The sequence below is a fragment of the Saccostrea cucullata genome, unplaced genomic scaffold (assembly GCF_032062105.1).
Source record: "Saccostrea cucullata isolate Sc308-1 unplaced genomic scaffold, CSIRO_AGI_Scuc_v1 ctg9825, whole genome shotgun sequence".
In the NCBI taxonomy this organism is placed as follows: Eukaryota; Metazoa; Mollusca; class Bivalvia; order Ostreida; family Ostreidae; genus Saccostrea; species Saccostrea cuccullata.
The window spans coordinates 7236-28320 of NW_026935088.1; the positions used below are offsets into that span (position 1 = coordinate 7236).

Sequence of the window (21085 nt, forward strand, 5' to 3'; positions counted from 1 at the left end):
AGCATTTAAGCCCTTACCATTAAAAAGTTATGGTCAAGGTTAAAGTTTTTTTCATAAGTACGGAAATCTCCAAGGTCAAGGTCGAAAGGTCAAAGTTGTTGGTACTCAATGAAAGGTCTTGCCTATGAAGTATAAAGTATATGAAGTATAAAAGTCCTTGTATATACTGTTCAAAAGATATGGCCAAAGTAAAAGTTTTTGTGTAAAAGTGGGTCGACTCCAGGGTAAACGTCAAAAGGTCAAAATTGTTGGTAGCCAAAGAAAGGTCTTGTCACAAGGAATATACATGTGAAATTTGAAAGTCATAGCTCTTCTAAATCAAATATGATCAAGATTAAAGTTTTTACGAACAAACAAAAAAAAAGAGAGAGAGAAAGACATAGAGACAGCTAGCTAGACAGAGAGACAGATGGACAGACACGACAAAAACTATATACCCCGAAACTTTCTTTAAGGGGGCATAAAAAATAAAGCAATAATTGAATGGCATATTTCTCATCTCTTTTAGATACTCGTTATAATAACACATTTGTCAGACTGGTAAATGGAACCTTACCGTCAAATGGACGAGTTGAGGTGTACTATCATGGTGTGTGGGGTACGATATGTGATGATCACTGGGATGATAGTGACGCTGGTGTTATCTGTGTTATGCTGGGATATACAAGGTATAAAATCCTCTCAACATTTAAGACTTAATACATGTACTAAGAAGATGTAAATATGTGTGTCATGAGTTACGTATTTTAATATTTTTGCAGATTCAAAACAAGACCGGTATATATTTAACGAAAGCCGCTTTTTCATCTAAGTTGACAAATTTCAAGTTTTCAAAGGAGAAAGACAGGAAATCCTTTTTTATGCCCCCTTAAATTAAGTTTCGTCCGTCCGTCCGTCTGTCTATCTGTCTGTCTAACTGTCTGTCTATCTGTCTGCCTGTTTGTCTGTATGTCCGCAAAAACTTTAACCTTGCCCATTACTTTTGATTTAGTGGAGCTACGATTTTCATATTCCACATGCGTATTTCTTGTGACAAGACCTTTCTTTGGGTGCCACAAAATTTTACCTTTTGACCTTGACTCTGCAGTTTGACTCACTTTTACACAAAAATTCCATACTTTTACCGTGACTATATCTTTTGAACAGTAATAACCAGGACATTCATACTTCATATATGTATTTGGTGTGGCAAGACCTTTCAATTTATACCTCCAACCTTAACCTTTTGACCTTGACCTTGCATTAGAGATATCTGTACTTATGAAAAAACTTTAACCTTTGTAATAACTTTTGAACAGTAGAGATAGGGCTTTCATACTTCATATGTATTATTTTTGTAAGAAAGCCCTTCAATGGATACAAAGAACATTGCCTCTTTGACCTTGACCTTTGAGTTTGACCTACTTTTAAAAAAACCTTGACCATATATTTTAAAGGGTTGAGCTAGTGCTTTCATACTTTATTGTTTAAAGGTTGTGACAAAACCTTTCATTTGATACGAAGACCTTTGACCCTTTGATATTGACCTTGGACTTTGACTTTCTTTTTAAAAAATTTAACCTTGATCATAACTTTTGAACGTTTAGTTCTAGGGCTTCCATAATTCATATATTTTTTTGTGCCAAGACCGTTTTATTGATACTAATAGCATTGACCTTTTGACCTTGACCTTAGAGATTTCCGGGCTTTTGAAAAAACATCAACCTAGGCAATAACTTTTCAACGGTTAGGGCTACGGCTTTAATAATTCACCTATGTATTCTTTGTGGCCATACCTTTTATTGGATATCAATAACCTTGACCTTTTGACATTGACCTTAGAGATTTCATGACTTATGAAAAAAAACATTTACCTTGGAAATAACTTTGAACGTTGAGGTCTAGGGCTTTCATACTTCACATATGCAATCCTTTTGACAAGACTTTTATTCAATACCAATAACCGTGACCCTCTGACCCTGATCTTGAGTTGGACGTTTTCTTAATTTTTTTTTAACCTTAGCCATACTTTTCAACGGTAAGCGCTAAGCGCTAGGGCTTTCATACTTTACATAGGCAAGGCAAGGCCTTTCGTTGGATACAAATGATATTGACATTGGGGATTTCTGTACTTATGAAAAAAAAATTTAACTTGGCCATAACTTGGGAACAGATGATAATAAGGCTTTCATATTTCACTATCGTATTTCCTGTTAGGAGACCCTAATTGGGTACCAAATAAGAAAAGTATAATCTTCAGTATGTTGCCATATGAGGGCATCGGTGTTTCACAGAAACATCTTGTTTTACTTGTACCTTCTATAATAATATGTTTCTTCTCCCTTCGAGCAATATAAAGTCTGTTGAAATCAATATCAGGTTTATTAGGGTTAGTTTACGTCAATGTTAAGGAAACTATAAAGATAAGCCTACAGTGCATCGAGGTTCTCTGGTTTTTCTAAGAACATCGCTCAATTTTGAGTTACAGTCAATAAACACAATAATTGTGATTAGCAGTGTAGTACGTTGTTCCTTCACTGCTAGAGGACATGTTCGCGAATTCAACATCAGATCATGGTAAAAGTGGGTAATCTATAAAGTGAATGTAAAATTTTCAAATTCTTTAGTTCTTCTAAAGTACTAGTTGGTCAATCTCAACCAAATTTGCCTCAAAGCATCCTTGAGTGAAATGGAATTTAGGGCTTTTTTGATAATTAATTAATATTAAAAAAATATGTTTACCATCCCGATATTTTAGAAGGCTATTTCCGCTATTTCAAAAGTTATCAACGTTTATTCTTTGACTCTATAAGAATTTGTTGGAAAAGCGCCAAATTATCACATTTAACCTATATTTTGTATTTCTGCCCTAGAGATTTCTTTTTCATTCAAGAAGATGAAAATTATTTTTAAAAATCTCCAAATAGTGAAATTTCAAAAAGTTGACCATCTAGGTTGATCTAAGAAAATTATGTTAATTAATTAAGTTTATTATTTTCAAGGCCCACTTCATCTGAAATTGCCACATTATGGTAAAAATATATCAATACAGATGAATTATCGGAGCATATGATCTTTTCGTTAAATAATTAGCAATGTTCTGTCATCAGTTTCTAGTATAAAATCCATGGACGTCTTGGACAAACAAGCTAGTCATGCGTCATTCTTCAGCGTCACACATTGCTTACAAAATCGGAGAATGGTAACGTCTTTAGGGCCATTTTAGCGTTTAAAAAATATTCAGACCTGCAGGTGTTTCAGACAATGTTAATTTTATATTAAAATCAAATATTTGGCAAAGGTGTACTGTTGCACAAATGACTAAAAATTAAAAAAGCTGCGCAAAGTCATGCGCTCTCGAATTAGAGCCTTCTTTAATAAGATAAGTTATAAGGACTGGAGTCATCCTTTTAAATGTAGATTATTGTGTATTCATTTGTTTGTCACAAAACAACTGATAGTACTCTGATTTAAATGGTCGCCATCGTGTCACAGTGATTGGAGCATATGCTCTAGAGTCGCAGAGTAAAAATGGTATCCTTTCATCTCGGGTTCGAATCCAACTGTGGGACATGGAGACCGGCATTTCGGATGAGACCCTATAAACTGAGGTCACATGTCGCAGATGCAAGCATGAAAGATCTCTCATTGCTCAATAGCTCTGAGTGCTGATCATAGGACAAAATTTGTAGCACCCCATCGGCAACGGGAGGTGTCTCCATATGAAATAAACATTTTCAAATGGGGTGTCAAGTAGCATACAATCTAATTTAAATGCAGGCACTTGAACAAAACTGACCAAAAACTGATGTGTTTGTACATGAAAATAAATATTCTGATTAGAAAAAATTGTCAGTCTCCCTGCCTTCTTTGAGAACAACATGTAAATAGAGGAGCCCTTTTCACATTGTAAATAGGAAAAATCGAGTATTGCAACGTTAAATCTGCCATAAAAAAAATAGTTTCTGCAGGTGTTAAAAATGAAAACAATATTTTTTGTTTTTTATTGTTTAATGTCCCTTTGGAAAATATGGGAATGTCACCATTTGCTGATGATGAGCTGTTCATTTTAACCTATTCTCGGCACTCACGTCCATTGTGCAAAGAGGGATATTTTTGTGCCAACATCTACTGCGACAAGGGCCTTCGGTTTATACAGTTTCATCCAAAGGATCGGTCTCCAAGTCCAACAGTTGAATTCGAAACATTGACGTAAAGATCTATTCCTTACTCAGCGACTTTAGAACAGATGCTCTACCACTGCGCCGAGCGGACGACATTTAAACAATGCAACAAAGAAAGATAAGAATTGAAAATAAAACATTTTATTCCATCTTGCGTCAACGCCTCGTCCAATCTGATAAAAATGATTATATAATAAGGACCTTTTAAAACAGTATAAACACAAAACTAGATTTTCCCGCCACCAACTGTAAGTTGTATAATGATTAGTGTGAAACATAGGCGCACCCTATGTAATTTTGTAGATAACGAAATCATAGTCCACATAGGTCTTCCCAAAAGCCTATGCTTTAGAATACTAGTATTAAAAAGAAATATGCACGCTAACTCTCGATTCTCGCCTATATTTTAACACTCATTTAATAAATATTGATGGCAATTTGGCCATAAAATCTTTGTTTAATACGAAGAACAGTTCAGTGGTAATTGATGAATTGTCTTAATACCAGCGCTAAACAGTAATTTATCCATAACTCCTGCTCTTGAAAAAAGAGGGGTAGACGATATTTTCCATTAAAATCGGAGTTTTAAGCATCACCATATTTGGAAGTAGTCTTGGATATGATTTAATGTTCCTTATATCTTTTCTTCTGTTTTAGGCAAATAAATAAAACATAAATATATCAATCAAATCAATCAAATCTAATGTTTCAGTTGTAACTCTTTTTGAAATTGGTGGAAAATGAGCATTTTTATCGCTTTTTGTGAATAAACATATGCCCCCCGCCCCGTGTCACACAAAAAGCTTTGGTATGAATTTGTGAAATAACATTCCATATTACTGTAAAAACTAACTGTATAACTGTAAAAAAGGACTTTGTGTGACACGGGGGAGGGGGGGGGGAGGAGATGTTTTAAAAATATTTTCTGTTTTCCGTTGATTTCTTAAGTTAAAAGTTTTTCCAAAATTTTAGTCTCTCTTTCTATTGTTTTATGAAAATCCATATAGTTATCGATATAAAATATTAAAAATTCATCGAATTTGTTAACTTCTGAAAGTTGACTTGGAGGTAAGAGGCAGAACAATACTATCGTTCGCAGTTCTTCAGACCATTAGTTTTTTTATGCGATTAGCGTATTACGTCATGTAACCAATGATATGACGAAATATTTATCGAGACCGGAAACTTCCATAAGGCGCTATATATCGACAATGGAAACGTCTTGTAATCTGTAATTCGGTGTAATACGCCCTCTGTTGAGACAATATGTCTGATGACACTGGACAAAGATATGCATACTTTTACTATCATCATCTCATTTACATTACTTTTTGAATATCTTAGATGGAAACATGTAAACAACTTTTAAGTTCTTACACTACAAAATGTACTTTGATTTACTTTTGCCAGGATGAATTTCTAAAAATAACTTTCAAGATCATCCTAAAAGATGAAGGATTATTATACTTCATTTATGTTTCATGCCGCAGAGAAGTATGTGTCAAAATATCAAGAATGTGCGATGAGTAGTTGCTAAGAAAACTTCGATAAAAATTTGTTACGGACGGACAGACGAAAAGACAGAAGGACAGACGAACAGACACACAAGGGTAAAACAGTATACCCCTCTCCTTCCGGGGGTATAATTAATTGTGATGTTCATAATTTAAAAGAGTAAAATCGATCATTTTCTTCGAAAAAACCTTCCGCCACAAAATATATTTCCTGGATTAATCCTATTCAGTGGAATTTAACTGCGTTTTTTTTCATTTGAATATAGTATCAATTTACATTGTAGAATCCAAATTTAAGGTGCAAACTTAAAAAATGATGTAGAATTTAAAAAAATAAAGGTCCAGATCAAATGCTCACGATCAAATATCATAAGTCAAAAGGGCCTTATGTTGGAATTTATTTTTGTTTAAATCTGATATCATTTCCTGTTTATCTATGCGTCTGTCCGTTTACACATAAAAAATTTTCATTGCAGTTTTTTCAGCAACTACTCATCGCAGATGCTTGAAATTTTAACACAATTTTCTTTGAACCATGCCATATGGTGGCATTAATTTCTTTTTAAATCTGATGTCAACTTCCTGTTTGTCTGTGCGTCTGTCTGTTTCATAGATGTTTAATATAACACATTTTTGTTATAGTTTTCTCAGCAACTACTCATCGCAGATGCTTGACATATTTTAGGACAATCTTTCATAAGGCATGCTATATGGTGAAATCAATTTTTGTTCAAATCCCATGTCATCTTCCTGTTTGTCGGTGCATCTGTCAGTTTCATAAATTCACAAATTTTCGTCGCAGTTTACTCAGCAACTACTCGTAACAGATGCTTGAAATTTGAGAAAATACTATGTTGAGAGTTGAGGCATGCAGTATGGTAGGATTTATTTTTATATGAATTTGACGTCAAATTCCTATTTACCCGTGCATGTACCCGTAACGTTTATTAACATGATATTGCGAAGCATTTTTAAGGCTTGAAAAAGGGGCAGGTCTAATTTATACGGGAAATGTTTACTGTGACGTCACACAAAAATATATACATTTTGTATTCTTCATAATGCTAGAAAATCGAATACTTTGCAATTTTAAACTGCATAAGCGTGATAAAAAACATCAAAACTTATTCTTTGCATTAAAAATAGTTCCTTATGAAATCCCAGACAATAGTTTATTTTCAAATCACTGATCGCAGCAAACTTTTCAACATGACGTCATTTTTGTAAAAATGGCGTAATTTATGCACTGTGAAAGGCAGATCATGTATAATTTTTTCAATGTAAAATGCATTTTATTATTAAACAGAATATCATTTACAGATTTTAGATAGGCTATCAATGCTAAGTAAAACCTTTTTTTTAGTGCTATTATTCAATGATTAGCGAAAGAATGTATGTAATTAAATTTAAATACCGTGTTTATTTGTATAAATAGGTTTGGCATGTTTAAGATCGAGGAAGCTTATTAAATCGCCTTTTCGCAAGGGCATGTACTTTATAGATGGTCATTTTTTGAATATAAATAAAGGATGGTTTCTTTAAATAGAAAAAAATCCTGCTGCCTTCTTTAATTTGGGAGTGTGACTAAATAAGACACAAAATACTTTATGGATACCTGATATGGCGGTGCTCTGTTTGACACAAATGAAAACGCAGTGTTGCAATTTGAATGGTCATTTATTACTAAATAAATGACAAAGCAAACAACATATGTCAACACATAGTATAATTGACAATACCAATACAGTTAAACACATTGCGTAATAGAAACAAAAGCATATAGTAAAAAACATCATAGAATCTTAAGTTCACAATATTGATCAATGAGGTACGCAAAAATGTACAGTTAACAGAATGCGTATTTCAGACCAAAACAGTGTCAAAGATGGGGGCGTATTTCAGACCTAAACAGTGTCAAAGATGGGGCAACATCCGCCCTTCTCATAAATTCTGAAATGAAATGCATGTTTTAAATTTAAATTTAAAACCAAAAAGTAAAAAATAGAGCAACAATCGCCCTAACAAATTAACAAAGAAAGTTATTTCAGAAATGGAGGAGGGGTGGGAGGCGGCATCAGAAAATTGTAAACATGTTTACCGCCAAAAATTAAATATGGAGACTGACGCTATCTTGCACGCATGTGCAATGGTGATACACCGGAATCAAGGGGCCTCCCACAGGGAGAGGCTTCCAAGAGAAATAATAAAATAATGATAAAAGAACTATCAGTATCCATAAATGTTTTTATAGGATAAAAATGTTTTAGTAAAGGTCACACATATTTGGACATGAGCATATTTACTTGAAATTTTAACAAATAAAATGCGAATTCTATTTAAAGCAGCAGCACTTTCCAGAAAGTACAAAGTAAGCAGAAACTAATAGCAACTAAAAGAAGATGGGCGCATTTGGCGAGCGATCTGCAGGAATCATTTGTACGAAACATTTATGGTTTAAATGTCCATGATTTGGTTGGCTGAACATAGCTGGTCAGATTTTACAAGCACGTCCATAGGATTATTTTTTCATTTAGTTTGAAAGACCTTGTGAAATTGTAATATTTATGTCCGTTTTTTTCCCGGGGGTACTCTAACATAGTAATGTTTCACAAAAAATAAAATTCTAAAATATTTAATGCATAGTTGCATGATACATGTACATTATAGAATAGATTAAAATTGATTTCGCTCGAGAACCAAACTGAGCCAAAATTTATTTTCTGTAAACTTTTTACATTTTCGACTTCTTCTCAAGAACCACTTGGAAAATTTTGATTAAACTTGGTACAAAGCATCCTTGGGTGAAATATAAATTGTTAAAATGAAGGGCCAAGTTCCATCACAAAGGGGAAATAATCAAGAAAAGACAAAAATAGGGCGGGGTCATTAAAACATCTTCTTCTCAAGAACAACAGGGCCAGAAATGCTGAAACTTATGTGAAAGCATTCTGACGTAGTGTAGATTCTAAATTGTTCAAATTATGACCCCAGGGGTAAGGCGGGCCACAATGGGGAATCAAAGTTTTACATAGAAATATACAAGAAAAATCTTTGAAAATCTTCTTCTCAAGAACATCTGGGCCAGAAAAGCTGAAACTTATGTAGATGCATCCTTGGGTAGTGTAGATTCTAAATTATACAAAACATGACCCCGGGGGTAGGACGGGACCAGAATGGGTAATCAAAGTTAACATAAAAATATATAGCAAAAATCTTTGAAAATCTTCTTCTCAAGAACCACTTGGCCAGAAAAGCTGAAACTTATTTGTAAACATTGTGGTGTAATGTAGATTCTAAATTGTTCAAATCATGACCCCCGGGGGTAGCGCAGGGCCACAATTGGGGATCAATTTTTTACATAAAAAAATATTGAAAAATCTTTGAAAATCTTCTTCTCAAGAACCACTGGGCTATAAAAGCTGAAACTAATGTGAAAGAATCCTAGGGTAGTGTTCATTCTAAATTGTTGAATTCATGACCCCCGGGGGAAGGACGGGGCCACAATGGGGAATCAAAGTTTTACATAGAAATATTAACAAGAAAAATCTTTGAAAATCTTCTTCTCAAGAACTACTGGGCCAGAAAAGCTGAATCTTATGTTTAAGCATTATTGGGTAGTGTAAATTCTAAATTGTTCAAATCATGACCCCCGGGGGTATGGCGGGGCGACAATGGGGAATCAAAGTTTTACATAGAAATATTTAAGAAAAATCTTTGAAAATCTTCTCAAGGACCACTTGGCCAGAAAAACTGATACTTATGTGGAAGCAATCTGGTGTAGTTAAGGTTCTAAATTGTACAAATCATGACTCCCGGGGGTAAGGCGGGGCCACTATGGGGAATCAATGTTTTACATAGAAATATATAGAAAAAAATCTTTGAAAATCTTCTCAAGAACCACTGGGCCAGAGCTGAAACTAATTTGGAAGCATCCTGGGGTAGTGTAAATTCTGAATTGTTAAATTCATGACCCCCCGGGGATAGGACGGGGCCACCATGGCGAATCAAAGTTTTACATAGAAATATATAGGAAAAAATTTTGAAAATCTTCTTCTCAGGAACCACTGGGCCAGAAAAGCTGATCCTTATATGGAAGCATCCTGGGGTAGTGTAGATTCTCAATTGTTGAAATTATGACCCCTGGGGGTAGGATGGGGCCACAATGGGGAATCAAAGTTTTACATAGAAATATATAGAAAAATCTTTGAAAATCTTCTTCTCAAGAACCTCTGGGCCATAAAAGCTGTTACTTATGTGCACATGGAAACCTCCTGGGTAGTTTAGATTTCAAAATGTCTATTTATGATCAGTGGGGTAGGATGGGGTTGCAATATGTATTACAAGGGGAAATCTGGTAAAGAACCGAATAGTAAAGCTTCTCAGGTGAGCGATGTGTCTCATGGGCCTCTTGCAAAGTTCTCTTCTTTACACGTCTATATTCCACTGATTACATTATAGTAGGCCTTAACAATGCTGCTTGTATATTCACAACAGAACGGGTATTTGCTCACAGATTTCTTGTTTTCCTATTTTTCCATGCTAGTTGCACAGTGTACAAAGCTGATTTTATATTCATTGCAGTGAAATGTGCTATGCTGGTTCTGAAATATCTATGAAATTATTTCTTATGAATTCTATGAATGGATTGTGATAAATATAGAAAATATATTATGAAAGTCCATGAAAGAAATAAGACAATTTTAACGTAAAATTGACACTTTAAATAGTAATATCTAAGAATTTGATGTTCTTACCTAAATATTTAAGATATCTTTGACCTATCTGTTTAAATGCAGCAAAAGTTAAAGACTTTAAAGTAATTTTCTTGCATTTAATTTTCAATGCAAGAAAAATCGCAAGTTAGTACAGAAAGTCTAATAATTGAAAATGCGAAGCAATTTGAAACTTTTTCTTCTAAAGTGTTTTTTAAAAAAATAGACCTATAGTTTATTTTTTCCATGCTTTATTTGAAAAAAAAATATTGGAGCGAAAACGTCGAAGACTTAATTTCAGTACAAAAGGGTTATAATAAATGTACTATTGCATGAAAACAAGCATATTCTCCCTCTTTTTATACGATCTGATTTTTTATTAAGCTGTATGTGTAGAAACTAAAAATATACTTGACAAAAACACCCCTACTTATGTTATTGTGATTAAAATTTAAATTCAAGACAAGTGGTTTAGGTTGACCCATTCAAAGGCTGTAGGACGCAACCGGTTTTATTAATAAAATTGGCAGTAAACAGGAAATTGGTATAGTCTGTTTGAATACTCTCTGTTCTACTCTAAATCCATTCATTACTTTCAAATGAAAATACAATAAAACAACAAACATACCATTTGGACATAGCAACGACACGCAGTAGCTTTATTTGTACAGTGTACAGAACATATGCAAAATATGAAAATCAATTTGTATATACAAGTTTATATTGATTGGATTGAATAAATCATGATAAAATTTAAACTTTATTGTGCTCTACGTGTCTAAACTGGTATTTAAACCAATATTCACCTCTTATATAGCCTTGCGAACGAGACCGGTTCTAAAGAACCACGTGATATTCACCAGGTATTCGAATAAAAACCTTGTAATTGCGAAAAAGTAATTCATTATCACACCAAGTAGAAATTGATTTCTGTCTAATTCGTTCCTCAAACGAAAGAAATCATATTTCTACTCTAAATCTATTCATTACTTTCAAATGAAAGTACAATAAAAAACAAACATACCATTTGGACATAGCAACGACACGCAATAGCTCTAAATACAAAGAACGGGAAAATGAAGTAAATTTAATCCAACAAAATTCATTTTAATCATATCAAAGTCAATCAATATTTTAAACACAATAAATACTAAAAATTTTACAGAAATTTCCCAATAAAATGTTTTGAAAACAATTAAATAATCACCAACAAATTCAATACACCGTCGTCTTTTGAAAATCCATAACGCAATTCACCATGTTAGTCTGATTGTAAAAGTCTTGATGTTGTGCACACATTCTATCGACGCATCGATAAATGTTTCCTGCACATGAGTTTTTAATATAGTTTCAAGTCAAATTCAACGCATACCACACGATTTATCATGAAGTCCCAGGGAAGAAGACCTCAAATAAATAAAATGAATTCGACACATTTATACATAGAAGTATATTCATTATCCAATAACAAAATAGCACAAAATACACATTTCTGTGAAATATCTAAAATCCCATCTCAATTCCTTGGATATGTGCCTCTTTGAAACTCTGTCATTATTGGTACACAGATTAATACTTCATGATGCTTTAATTAAACGTAAGAAGACGATAACCAATAATACCTGGAAGAACAAATTTGATGTTAGAAAACTGATAGATACATGTAACTTTTTATTTTAGTGAATATTTATAGGATCTCTTTCTCTCTTTATCTATAAAAAATCAAAATCATCACCATTGTGGCTAGCAAAACATGCATACTATCATTAAATGATAAAATTATTAAAAATTCCACCATTAGGTTCAAAATTTATGAATTGCACGAATAATTTTTTTAAATTAAGAAAAATATAAATGTCATTTTTGGAGAATAATACCATTCATATCTTATCTAACTAAATACATACAAGTTTTTCTTTAACTCTTTTTCTATTTACATCAATCCTGCCAAATGGCAATACCACAAATATACTTGGATAAACATCCATAAAATAATTTTATGATAAAATTAAATATATCAAAATTATTCAAAACAAAATCTTCAAACTAAAAGAGCATAACATTGTTCAAAAACACTTTAAAAATTAAAATAACTAAAAATTCAATTATTGTGAATCAATGTGTGTAACATTCTCTTCAAATGGCAACAACTTAAATGTGTTTGTATAAACAACCATTTGATAATCAAATTATGATAAAGTGGATTTAAAAGAAAAAAAATCGTTTTTTTTAAACTAAAAATACTATCTGACATCATGTATATATAACTCTCTGATAAATCATTCTCGTCTTTTTGAAAACTCACAAATGGATTTGAAAAAAACAACCATACAATCATACTATGATCTAATGTGAAATATTAATTATCAAGACTGTTCAAATTTCAATCAAATGTTACCTTATTTTCATTAGAATAATCAACTTTTACTTTACTATGTGTAGAATAATTCCTACTGAAAACAATCTCACCAAATGGCATCAAAACAAATGTTGTTGGATAAACATCCATATAATCATTTTATGATATAATTTATGAAAAAGTTCATATTCCAATCAATTTTTACTTTATTTTCATCAGAATTATCAACCTTTACTTTACTACTTATGTAGAAATACTTTCTACACAAACAAATCTCGCCAAATGGTGATGTGGTTGGATACAAATCCATACATTCATATTAGAATATAATTTATCAAAAAATTGAAATTTTAATCAAATTTTACTTTATTTTTATCAGAATAATCAACTTTTACTTAACTTCATATGTAGAAATACTTTCTATAGAAACCAATCTCGCCAAATGGCATCACCACAAAAGGGTTAGAAAAACATCCATAAATTCATACTATGTGATAAATTTATCAAAATACTTCAAGTTCCAATCAAATTTTACTTTGCTTTCATAAAAATTGTCAACTTTTACTTTACTCTATGCTAAGAAACACTTTCTACGGAAACTTATCTTACTAAATGGCATCATCACAAATGCGGTTGAATAAACATCCATAAATTCAAACTCGTATGATATAGAACCCACTATCTACATTAAACAACGTCAAATTGCAACAGCACAAATGTAGTTGGATAAACATCTATACCATCATTTTATGATTAAATGTGCAAAGCATTCGAATACAATCAATTTCCATTTCATATTATCAGCAATATAATGAAAGCAATCTTTAATAAATTGTCAATTGACAATACCATAAAAGTGGTTGGAAAATATTCATGAAAGCATGATATGCTAAAATGTGCCAAATTTATTCAAATTCAAAAACCAATTCAATATCAAATCAAACAGAAATATTAATTTTCATTTGACTATTTCTGCACTTCTCATTGTCGACTGAAATCAATCCCGCCAAAAGCAAAACACCACAGATGTGTTATGACAAAGAGCTATAAAATATTTTATGTTAAGCTGGGTAAGAGTCAAATTCTATTTTTGTTTTAAATTAAAAAATAACAGCTTTTAAATAGCTCAATATTATAGAAACCACTTTCCACTGAAAACTAATTTCAATAAAAGTAAAATGGTTGCCAATTAATAAACATTCATTAAATCATTTCATTATAAAATGAAATATATCAACGTTATCAAAAATCAAATCTTCCAAACACTACCAAACACGAAAATTGTGAAAAACAGCTCATGATATTAATTTAAAAAAAAAATGAATTCAATTTTGGTGAATCATTTTTAAAATTAGAATTCATTGACAATTTTTTTTTTTACTCGAAAATCAAAACCGACAAAAATTCAGTTTCTGTTATCAAAACTTTTTAGTTTTGGAACTAAATACTAAGATCTCTTTTTCTAGATAACTCAATCAAGCCAATTAACAACACCGCAAATATTGCAAAATTATCATTCATATAAATATTCTATACCATCTTGACCATTTTTTTCATAAATCAATACTCAATTAATAAATTTTCAATCCCAAAAAGACCTTAATTTAACTATAATGAAAATAAAAATGCAAATATTCTTAACCTTTAATCCTCTAACGCAATGCCGTACCTGTCCTGCATTAATCTAAAGAAAAGTATACCTCGTTTTTTTCTATAAAGTTTGTATGTCATCAACACATATACTTGGTTAAAAGATACCAAACAAAAATGTCTAGGCCCCATACTCTACTTTACGGATTCTTGATCGAATAATCTACTAAAATAAATCGAAAAACAAATTATTATATTCAAAGTTCAGAATATGAAATGTTTCTCTTTTCCTTTGTGACGGAGTCCGCATTGAATTTAACTTTCAATTGGCATAACACGCAAGGAAAAAAATCTACCGTACTTCTCTAGAGATCTTAAAAATCACATTCTTCATTATATACTCATCGTGATACCAACCCCAACATGTAACTACCTGAAACATAAAAATATACTGTTTTATCTTCAACATATCTAAACCTTTTCATTTTAGTAGCACATTTGACAAAATGGCAAGAAACTGAAATTGAAAAATAAATTTTAAGTCTTCGATATTTTCTGTACTCAAGAAATGTCCATGTTATAATGCTGATGCACTTAGGACATTTTAAAATGATAAGCTAATTGGATATAAGTGCAAATATAAAATCTTATAAATTCTATACTAAACTTGCATTAATTGAAAAATAAAATAAATTATCGTAACGTATTTGTTTTGATTTTCAGAAACATCAGTTTTCTTCCTTGAACAAATCCATCTTTCTACAAAACAAATTATCTATTTCTGGAAATAACTTCTATTATCATAGCAAAGATAAAATATTTATCAAAATATAAAATAATCAAGAATTAAACCATGATATACTAACGAGAATTAACGAATCTCATAATTTAAACAATCATGTATTTGTTTTCAAATTCTCTATATTACAAACCTTGTTATAACTAATTTAGTACTTGTTCAAAAACAGATCAATTGTATTCTCAAATGAATACTTATCTTATAAAAACAAGCTTTAAGATGGCTTTTCTTTGATGACATCGTTTTCCACACTGTCAAATCTCTCTTCAACTCTATTTTCTGTAATTACATTTTATCTACAATGGCTAAAACATGTCGATGAACGTCTCCCTACGCTACTTCGTTCGGCTTCTGAGATTTAAACTTTATCGTGCTCTACGTGTCGTCCTAAACTGGTATTTAAACCACTATTCACCACTTATATAGCCTTCCTAACGAGACCGGTCCGCGTGGCGCAGTGGTTAGAGCGTCTGCTCTAGAGTCGCGAAGTAAGGAGTCAATCCTTATGTCGCGGGTTCGAATCCCACTGCAGGACGTGGAGACCGGTCCTTTGTATGAGACCGTATAAACCGAGGCCCCGTGTCGCAGTAGGTGCTGGCACGAAAAAGATCCCTCACTGCTCAAAGGCCCTGAGTGCCGAGCATAGGACAAAATTTGTAGCCCTCCACCGACAAGTGGTGGCGTCTCCATATGAGTGAAAAATTCTCGAGAGGGACCTTAAACAATATACAATCAATTAATCTAAAGAACCACGTGATATTCACCAGGTATTCGAATGAAAACTAGGCCTTCAATTTTTCAAGTTGCACATATAATAAAAAACATTTCAGAGATTGATTTATAGGTACATGAAATTATCAAAAAAGATAATAACTTATGCACGTCTTTAATTAAATCATGCTTTGTACATAAAAGTGTTGACCAAAAGAAGAAGAATGTCTTCACTCTACCTGAAATAACAGTCAAATGAATGGGGAGCAGACTATATTCAACATTTTAAACTCTTTTGCACGATTGTTATAAAGAATAAAAAATAATGTCATGTTTTTTGTTTTCGCGCTTTTGCGCTTACTATATAAACATATATATTTTTACGAGTAAATGCAGCAATTAATTATCTTACTTGTGTTACTAAGCACAAAGAAGAAAGACTAAGTACAAACATTAAATTAGGTTAAAACTACGAAGGAGGGTAGACTTCACTTTTTTATTTTAATTAAAAATTTTACTTGCATGTAATTTAACGGTGTCTGCAACTATATAGTGAATAAGTTTAACATTAGTGCTAAATTTTAAAACCACTGGATTCTACTGACAGCAGAGAAACATTTGGGACATGCTAAAAACTGACCTGTCTATACCTAGGACCTGCTCTAAACAAGATTAAGCAACGAGTTATCGTTTATAACAGCGAACCCCAGCGGCAGTTGAAAGGCCCATGAAACCTTGTAATTGCGAAAAAGCAATTCATTATCACACCAAGTAGAAATTGATTTCTGTCTAATTCTTTCCTCAAACGAAAGAAATCATATTTTCTTTTGAAAAAATGTCCTGTGGAAAAAGTTTCAAGACTTTTCTGAAAGACTTTCATGATTTTCAACAGAGAATGGTGGCTCAAGGGGTGGGGGGAGTTAAAATAACAATATGTCTTATCATAATTTACGGTAAAAATTAGAGCACACCTGCGACCGTTACGCTGGTAAAAATACACTGACAAACCTTCGTTTGCCTTATATGGCTATTGTTATCAATACGCACAGAGAATCTTACCACCAGCAATGACCAATCGTTAAATAGCAACGTTTACGCCAAATACATGTTTACATTTAACTTCAAATACGTGGTTCAGATCAATCTATGATCATGTCAGTGGAGTGCAAAATGAAAAAAAAAATGTTCCTATGAACAAAATACAAAGATTAGAAAGTATAAAAGATGTCACGGGCGTTTTTAATCTGTTAATTACACAATATTATATTTTAAAAAATGTACTTTGTGTCAAGTTCAGAACACCAGCGCTTCAACAAAGGTAAGGAAAACGAGCAGCATTTCTTGTGCATTTAAATGGACAAAACAGTTTTTACATAACTATACTCGTGATCACGAGTTTGGCCAGGGAGGAATCCACCTAACAATTGTATTCACCGATAGTACAAAAAGACTCATTAAAAGACACCAATCGCTTTCAATTGCAACATGACTTTTAGAAACATAGATTTCCACCGTTATTTTAACAAGATTATGAAATTAATACAATTTGTAAAAAACTGCTTTTGATTTACGAAATGGATGGAAAAATCAGTGGTCTTCGTAACTTTCCGATCGCCATAAGATTTTCCTTTTCTTTCAAGCGTAAAATTCCTGTAGTATTCGTAGTAGCCCACAATGCAATTCTCATTCAGCTGATTTGTCAGCTTAAGTTATGTGGTTGCCTCATTTGCTAATCTGACGCCAAAAATATAGTCCCGGTTTCCATGCAAGAATATTTGTCCTTAAAGAAATTTTAATTCAAGTCTGCAGACATTGTATCATAGAGAATTCTTATTTGAATTTGAATGAATTCAAGAGAGATCTATTGAAGCACATTTCTACAGATATTATAGGGTGGTAAAAACTAAAACGCAACATGACTTTTCATTTTACCATGTCTTCACGAGCAAGTCACTTCCTAGCCACATTTCCGTGAATAATTTACCCTATCTCGTTGTAGTCTCCCTAACTCTCGCCAGAGTTACTCTGAACTCATCAGGTTTTATAATGTGCAGAACACCGAAAAATAAAATGTTCCGAACACATAAGTAGGGGGTGAAACACTTTGAATATCATGAGCCAACCTTGTTCAGTCATATAAATGAATTGTACATGAATTTTGAGTGACAGAACGTCTAATTTAGATATTGAATCTCGGAATTCGAATTAGGAATGCCAATAAAATGAACTTTCTGAACTTCTGCGATAAATCTATAAAAATATACTTTGAAATTAGCTAATTTCATTAGTTTTTTAAAATTGCAAAAAGAAACAAAATTTTAATTGTGCATAATATTAAACGATTACCAAACAGTATTTTATTTTTTTAAAGGGAAGAAGCCTGTGCATTTTCTAACGCTCTGTTTGGAGAAGGGAAAGATAAGATCTGGCTTGATAATGTTCGCTGTAATGGTACAGAGACTGATATTGAAATGTGCTCACATTCCTTACTTGGAATTCACGACTGTTCACACAGTGAAGATGCTGGAGTTTCTTGTTCTAGTAAGAAAATTTCAATGTAAAACTTTTCTCTTGCATATCTATTATTAAGCTAATTATTTTTATAATTTGGCAGAGAAAAAATAACGTTTAATTGATGAATTTAGATGTGTAATGGAAGGTGTTGTCGTTTTGTACATTTTGTTGTCGGCGACAACATGCACCTAGCCTCACTACAATTTCTTTCGTCCATCGATACATAATGTTGCCGTATAAAAAAATGTACATATTGTCGCTGGCGACATAATGTGCCGCACCCTCACTACACATTTTGTCGCCCAAAGATATTGTTTTTCAAAGATGTTTGGCATGTCTGTTCCTCACAATCGGGTGATCGGAAACACCCATGGAGAAATCTCTGTTAATAAAGACCAAAGAATTTGCAAATGAAAGTTTTTCATTCCTTGTGACTGTTTTCTTCCATTTAAATACAAATGATATGCTTCTTTTAGTTATTAAAAAACTACGCAGCGTTGTTTAGGCTTTCTATGAAAGTCAACGCAACATAGACGTGTAAAAATGGTAACTAAATTAATTTTTATATAGCTGTTTTATTATCATATAACATATACTTATTGAAATAACATAGAACAATCCACTTTGTACTGAATTAGGTTCAATCGACGGAAAGTCATGTTATAAATGGATAGTGTTTGTACTGAATGGAGGTCATGAACAAATTGCAATATCGCAGGGGCATACTATACGTAAAAAAAGAGAAGAAGTTATTAATCGATTCTGCATTTGTTTTTTCTGGAAAGTGATGCTGCTTTCAATAGAATTCGCGGTTTATTTGTTATATTTTCATGCAATTTGGCTAAAATCGAGATCTGCTTGACCTTTACCAAGTAAAATATGTCCTCATTAAGTAACTTCTAGATTTAAAGAAAGAAGCAGCACTTTTCAAGTTAACGAAAGTACAAGTCTATACCCTTGCGGTAAAAAAATTTAATTAGACAACTAATACAGTTTCAAGTTGCAAATAGTTTCATTTTCTTGTATTATGTGATATAACTATTTTTTAATGATGCCAGAATGAACATTTCAAGAATGAATTAGGCCCCGCCCCTTTTTGTGTAGACTTAACAATGCTGCGTGGTGTTTTTTATCTTCAAGAATCTTCTTCTATTCATAAATCATGACAGTATGGAATGTTATACTGTAAACGTATTACATCTGACTGCGTATTCTTTTTAGTGCTTTTGGCGGTAAGACACTTCCGCTAATTCAAGTACAACGCTAAATGTTATATACGTTAATAAGAACTATTGGAAATACGCTAAATCAAATCTTCGCTAACTTGTTCAAAACTTCATTTCCGCCAAATATCGTACACGCTAAATATAATACATTAACAGTATTTATTTTTTTTAACCAATATGTGTTGCATGTTTGACATCGGTAAAATATATTTCAAATTTGTAATTAACTACTAGGGCAGAATTTCAATGAAAGGAAAATAGAAAGTTAATAGACTTATGTTGTTCATATTTGCTATGAAAGAACTTTTTATAAGCTTTGATTGAAGCAAAATTGAATTATTGTCGTCTTGTGAATGATGATTTCTTATATAATACTGTATGTTTAAAAGTACAAAAATACTTCTTCTGAAATATTTATTAAAACTTTATTTTGGTGTTTTTGATCGTAAGAGTTTAGATTACATACAGATGAATCATAATGGCACATTTTAACAACAAAATAAAATTCTCAAAAGTGCAGTTCATATTGATTTCAACAGTGTGTCACACATATAAGCAACAAGAAAAAAAGTGATTCAAATGATTTACATTCACATCAAAACGTAAGACCTCTGAAAATCTCTGAGGATTAATTATATTTTGGTACCCTGTATTGTTACTAGAATAGTCTTGTCACAGAAAAAAACACACAATAAAAAAGGGAACAGAATTAGATTAATAATTGAAAAGCATAATTCTCATCCTTTTTAGAAAACACTCGTTATAACAACACGTTTGTCAGACTGGTGAATGGAACCTTTCCTTCAAATGGACGAGTTGAAGTCTACTATCATGGTGTGTGGGGTACGATATGTGACGATCTCTGGGATGATAAAGACGCTGCTGTTATTTGTGCGATGCTGGGATATACAAGGTATAAAATTTTCTTTATATTTGAGACTTAATACATGTACTGAGGAAATGTAAATATGTATGTCATAAAGTACGTACTTAAACATTCTCTCGGATATAAAACAAGACCTTTCTTTTTAACGAAAGCAACTTTTTCATCTAAGTTAATAAAAATATTAGGTTTTCCAATGAGAAAGGCAGGGACAGCGTTTTTGACTTGTATTTTCTATAATAATGTATTTCCTCGCCATTCGAATAATACAATATATTACATAAAAAGACTGTTGAAAGCAAAATCAGATATATTATAGAATATATATATATTTTTAAGGATCTCTGTGTTGTCAACTTGATCCCATATCTTAGCTATAGTATTTTAATTTTATATTTATCTGCTTATATTATTTAACATCCAATTAATATACATGTTTGAGTATAAGGACCCCATTGGAAACTAGAGGTACTGTGAGCAATGAGCTCACTAAATGATACCCCCCGCCTCCCATATGATTATATTGGCAGTATCCATGTTTTGCTCTGGAAAATCCAAAATATATGTCAGATCAAAAAGTAAAATAAGAGGTGCACAATGGCAATATGTAATAA

The 21085-nt window shown here is 32.2% G+C and overlaps 1 protein-coding gene across 1 annotated transcript; it reads left to right on the top strand.

Moving 5' to 3' along the window:
- Nucleotides 1-508: 508 nt before the first annotated feature.
- Nucleotides 509-20832, top strand: LOC134241858 (neurotrypsin-like; the record flags this gene model as incomplete). The annotated part of the gene is made up of 4 exons (XM_062723880.1): nt 509-668; nt 18220-18389; nt 20339-20501; nt 20811-20832. Coding segments are annotated over 4 exons (515 nt in total), but the record flags the coding sequence as incomplete, so codon positions are not given.
- Between the last annotated feature and the right edge of the window lie 253 nt (nt 20833-21085).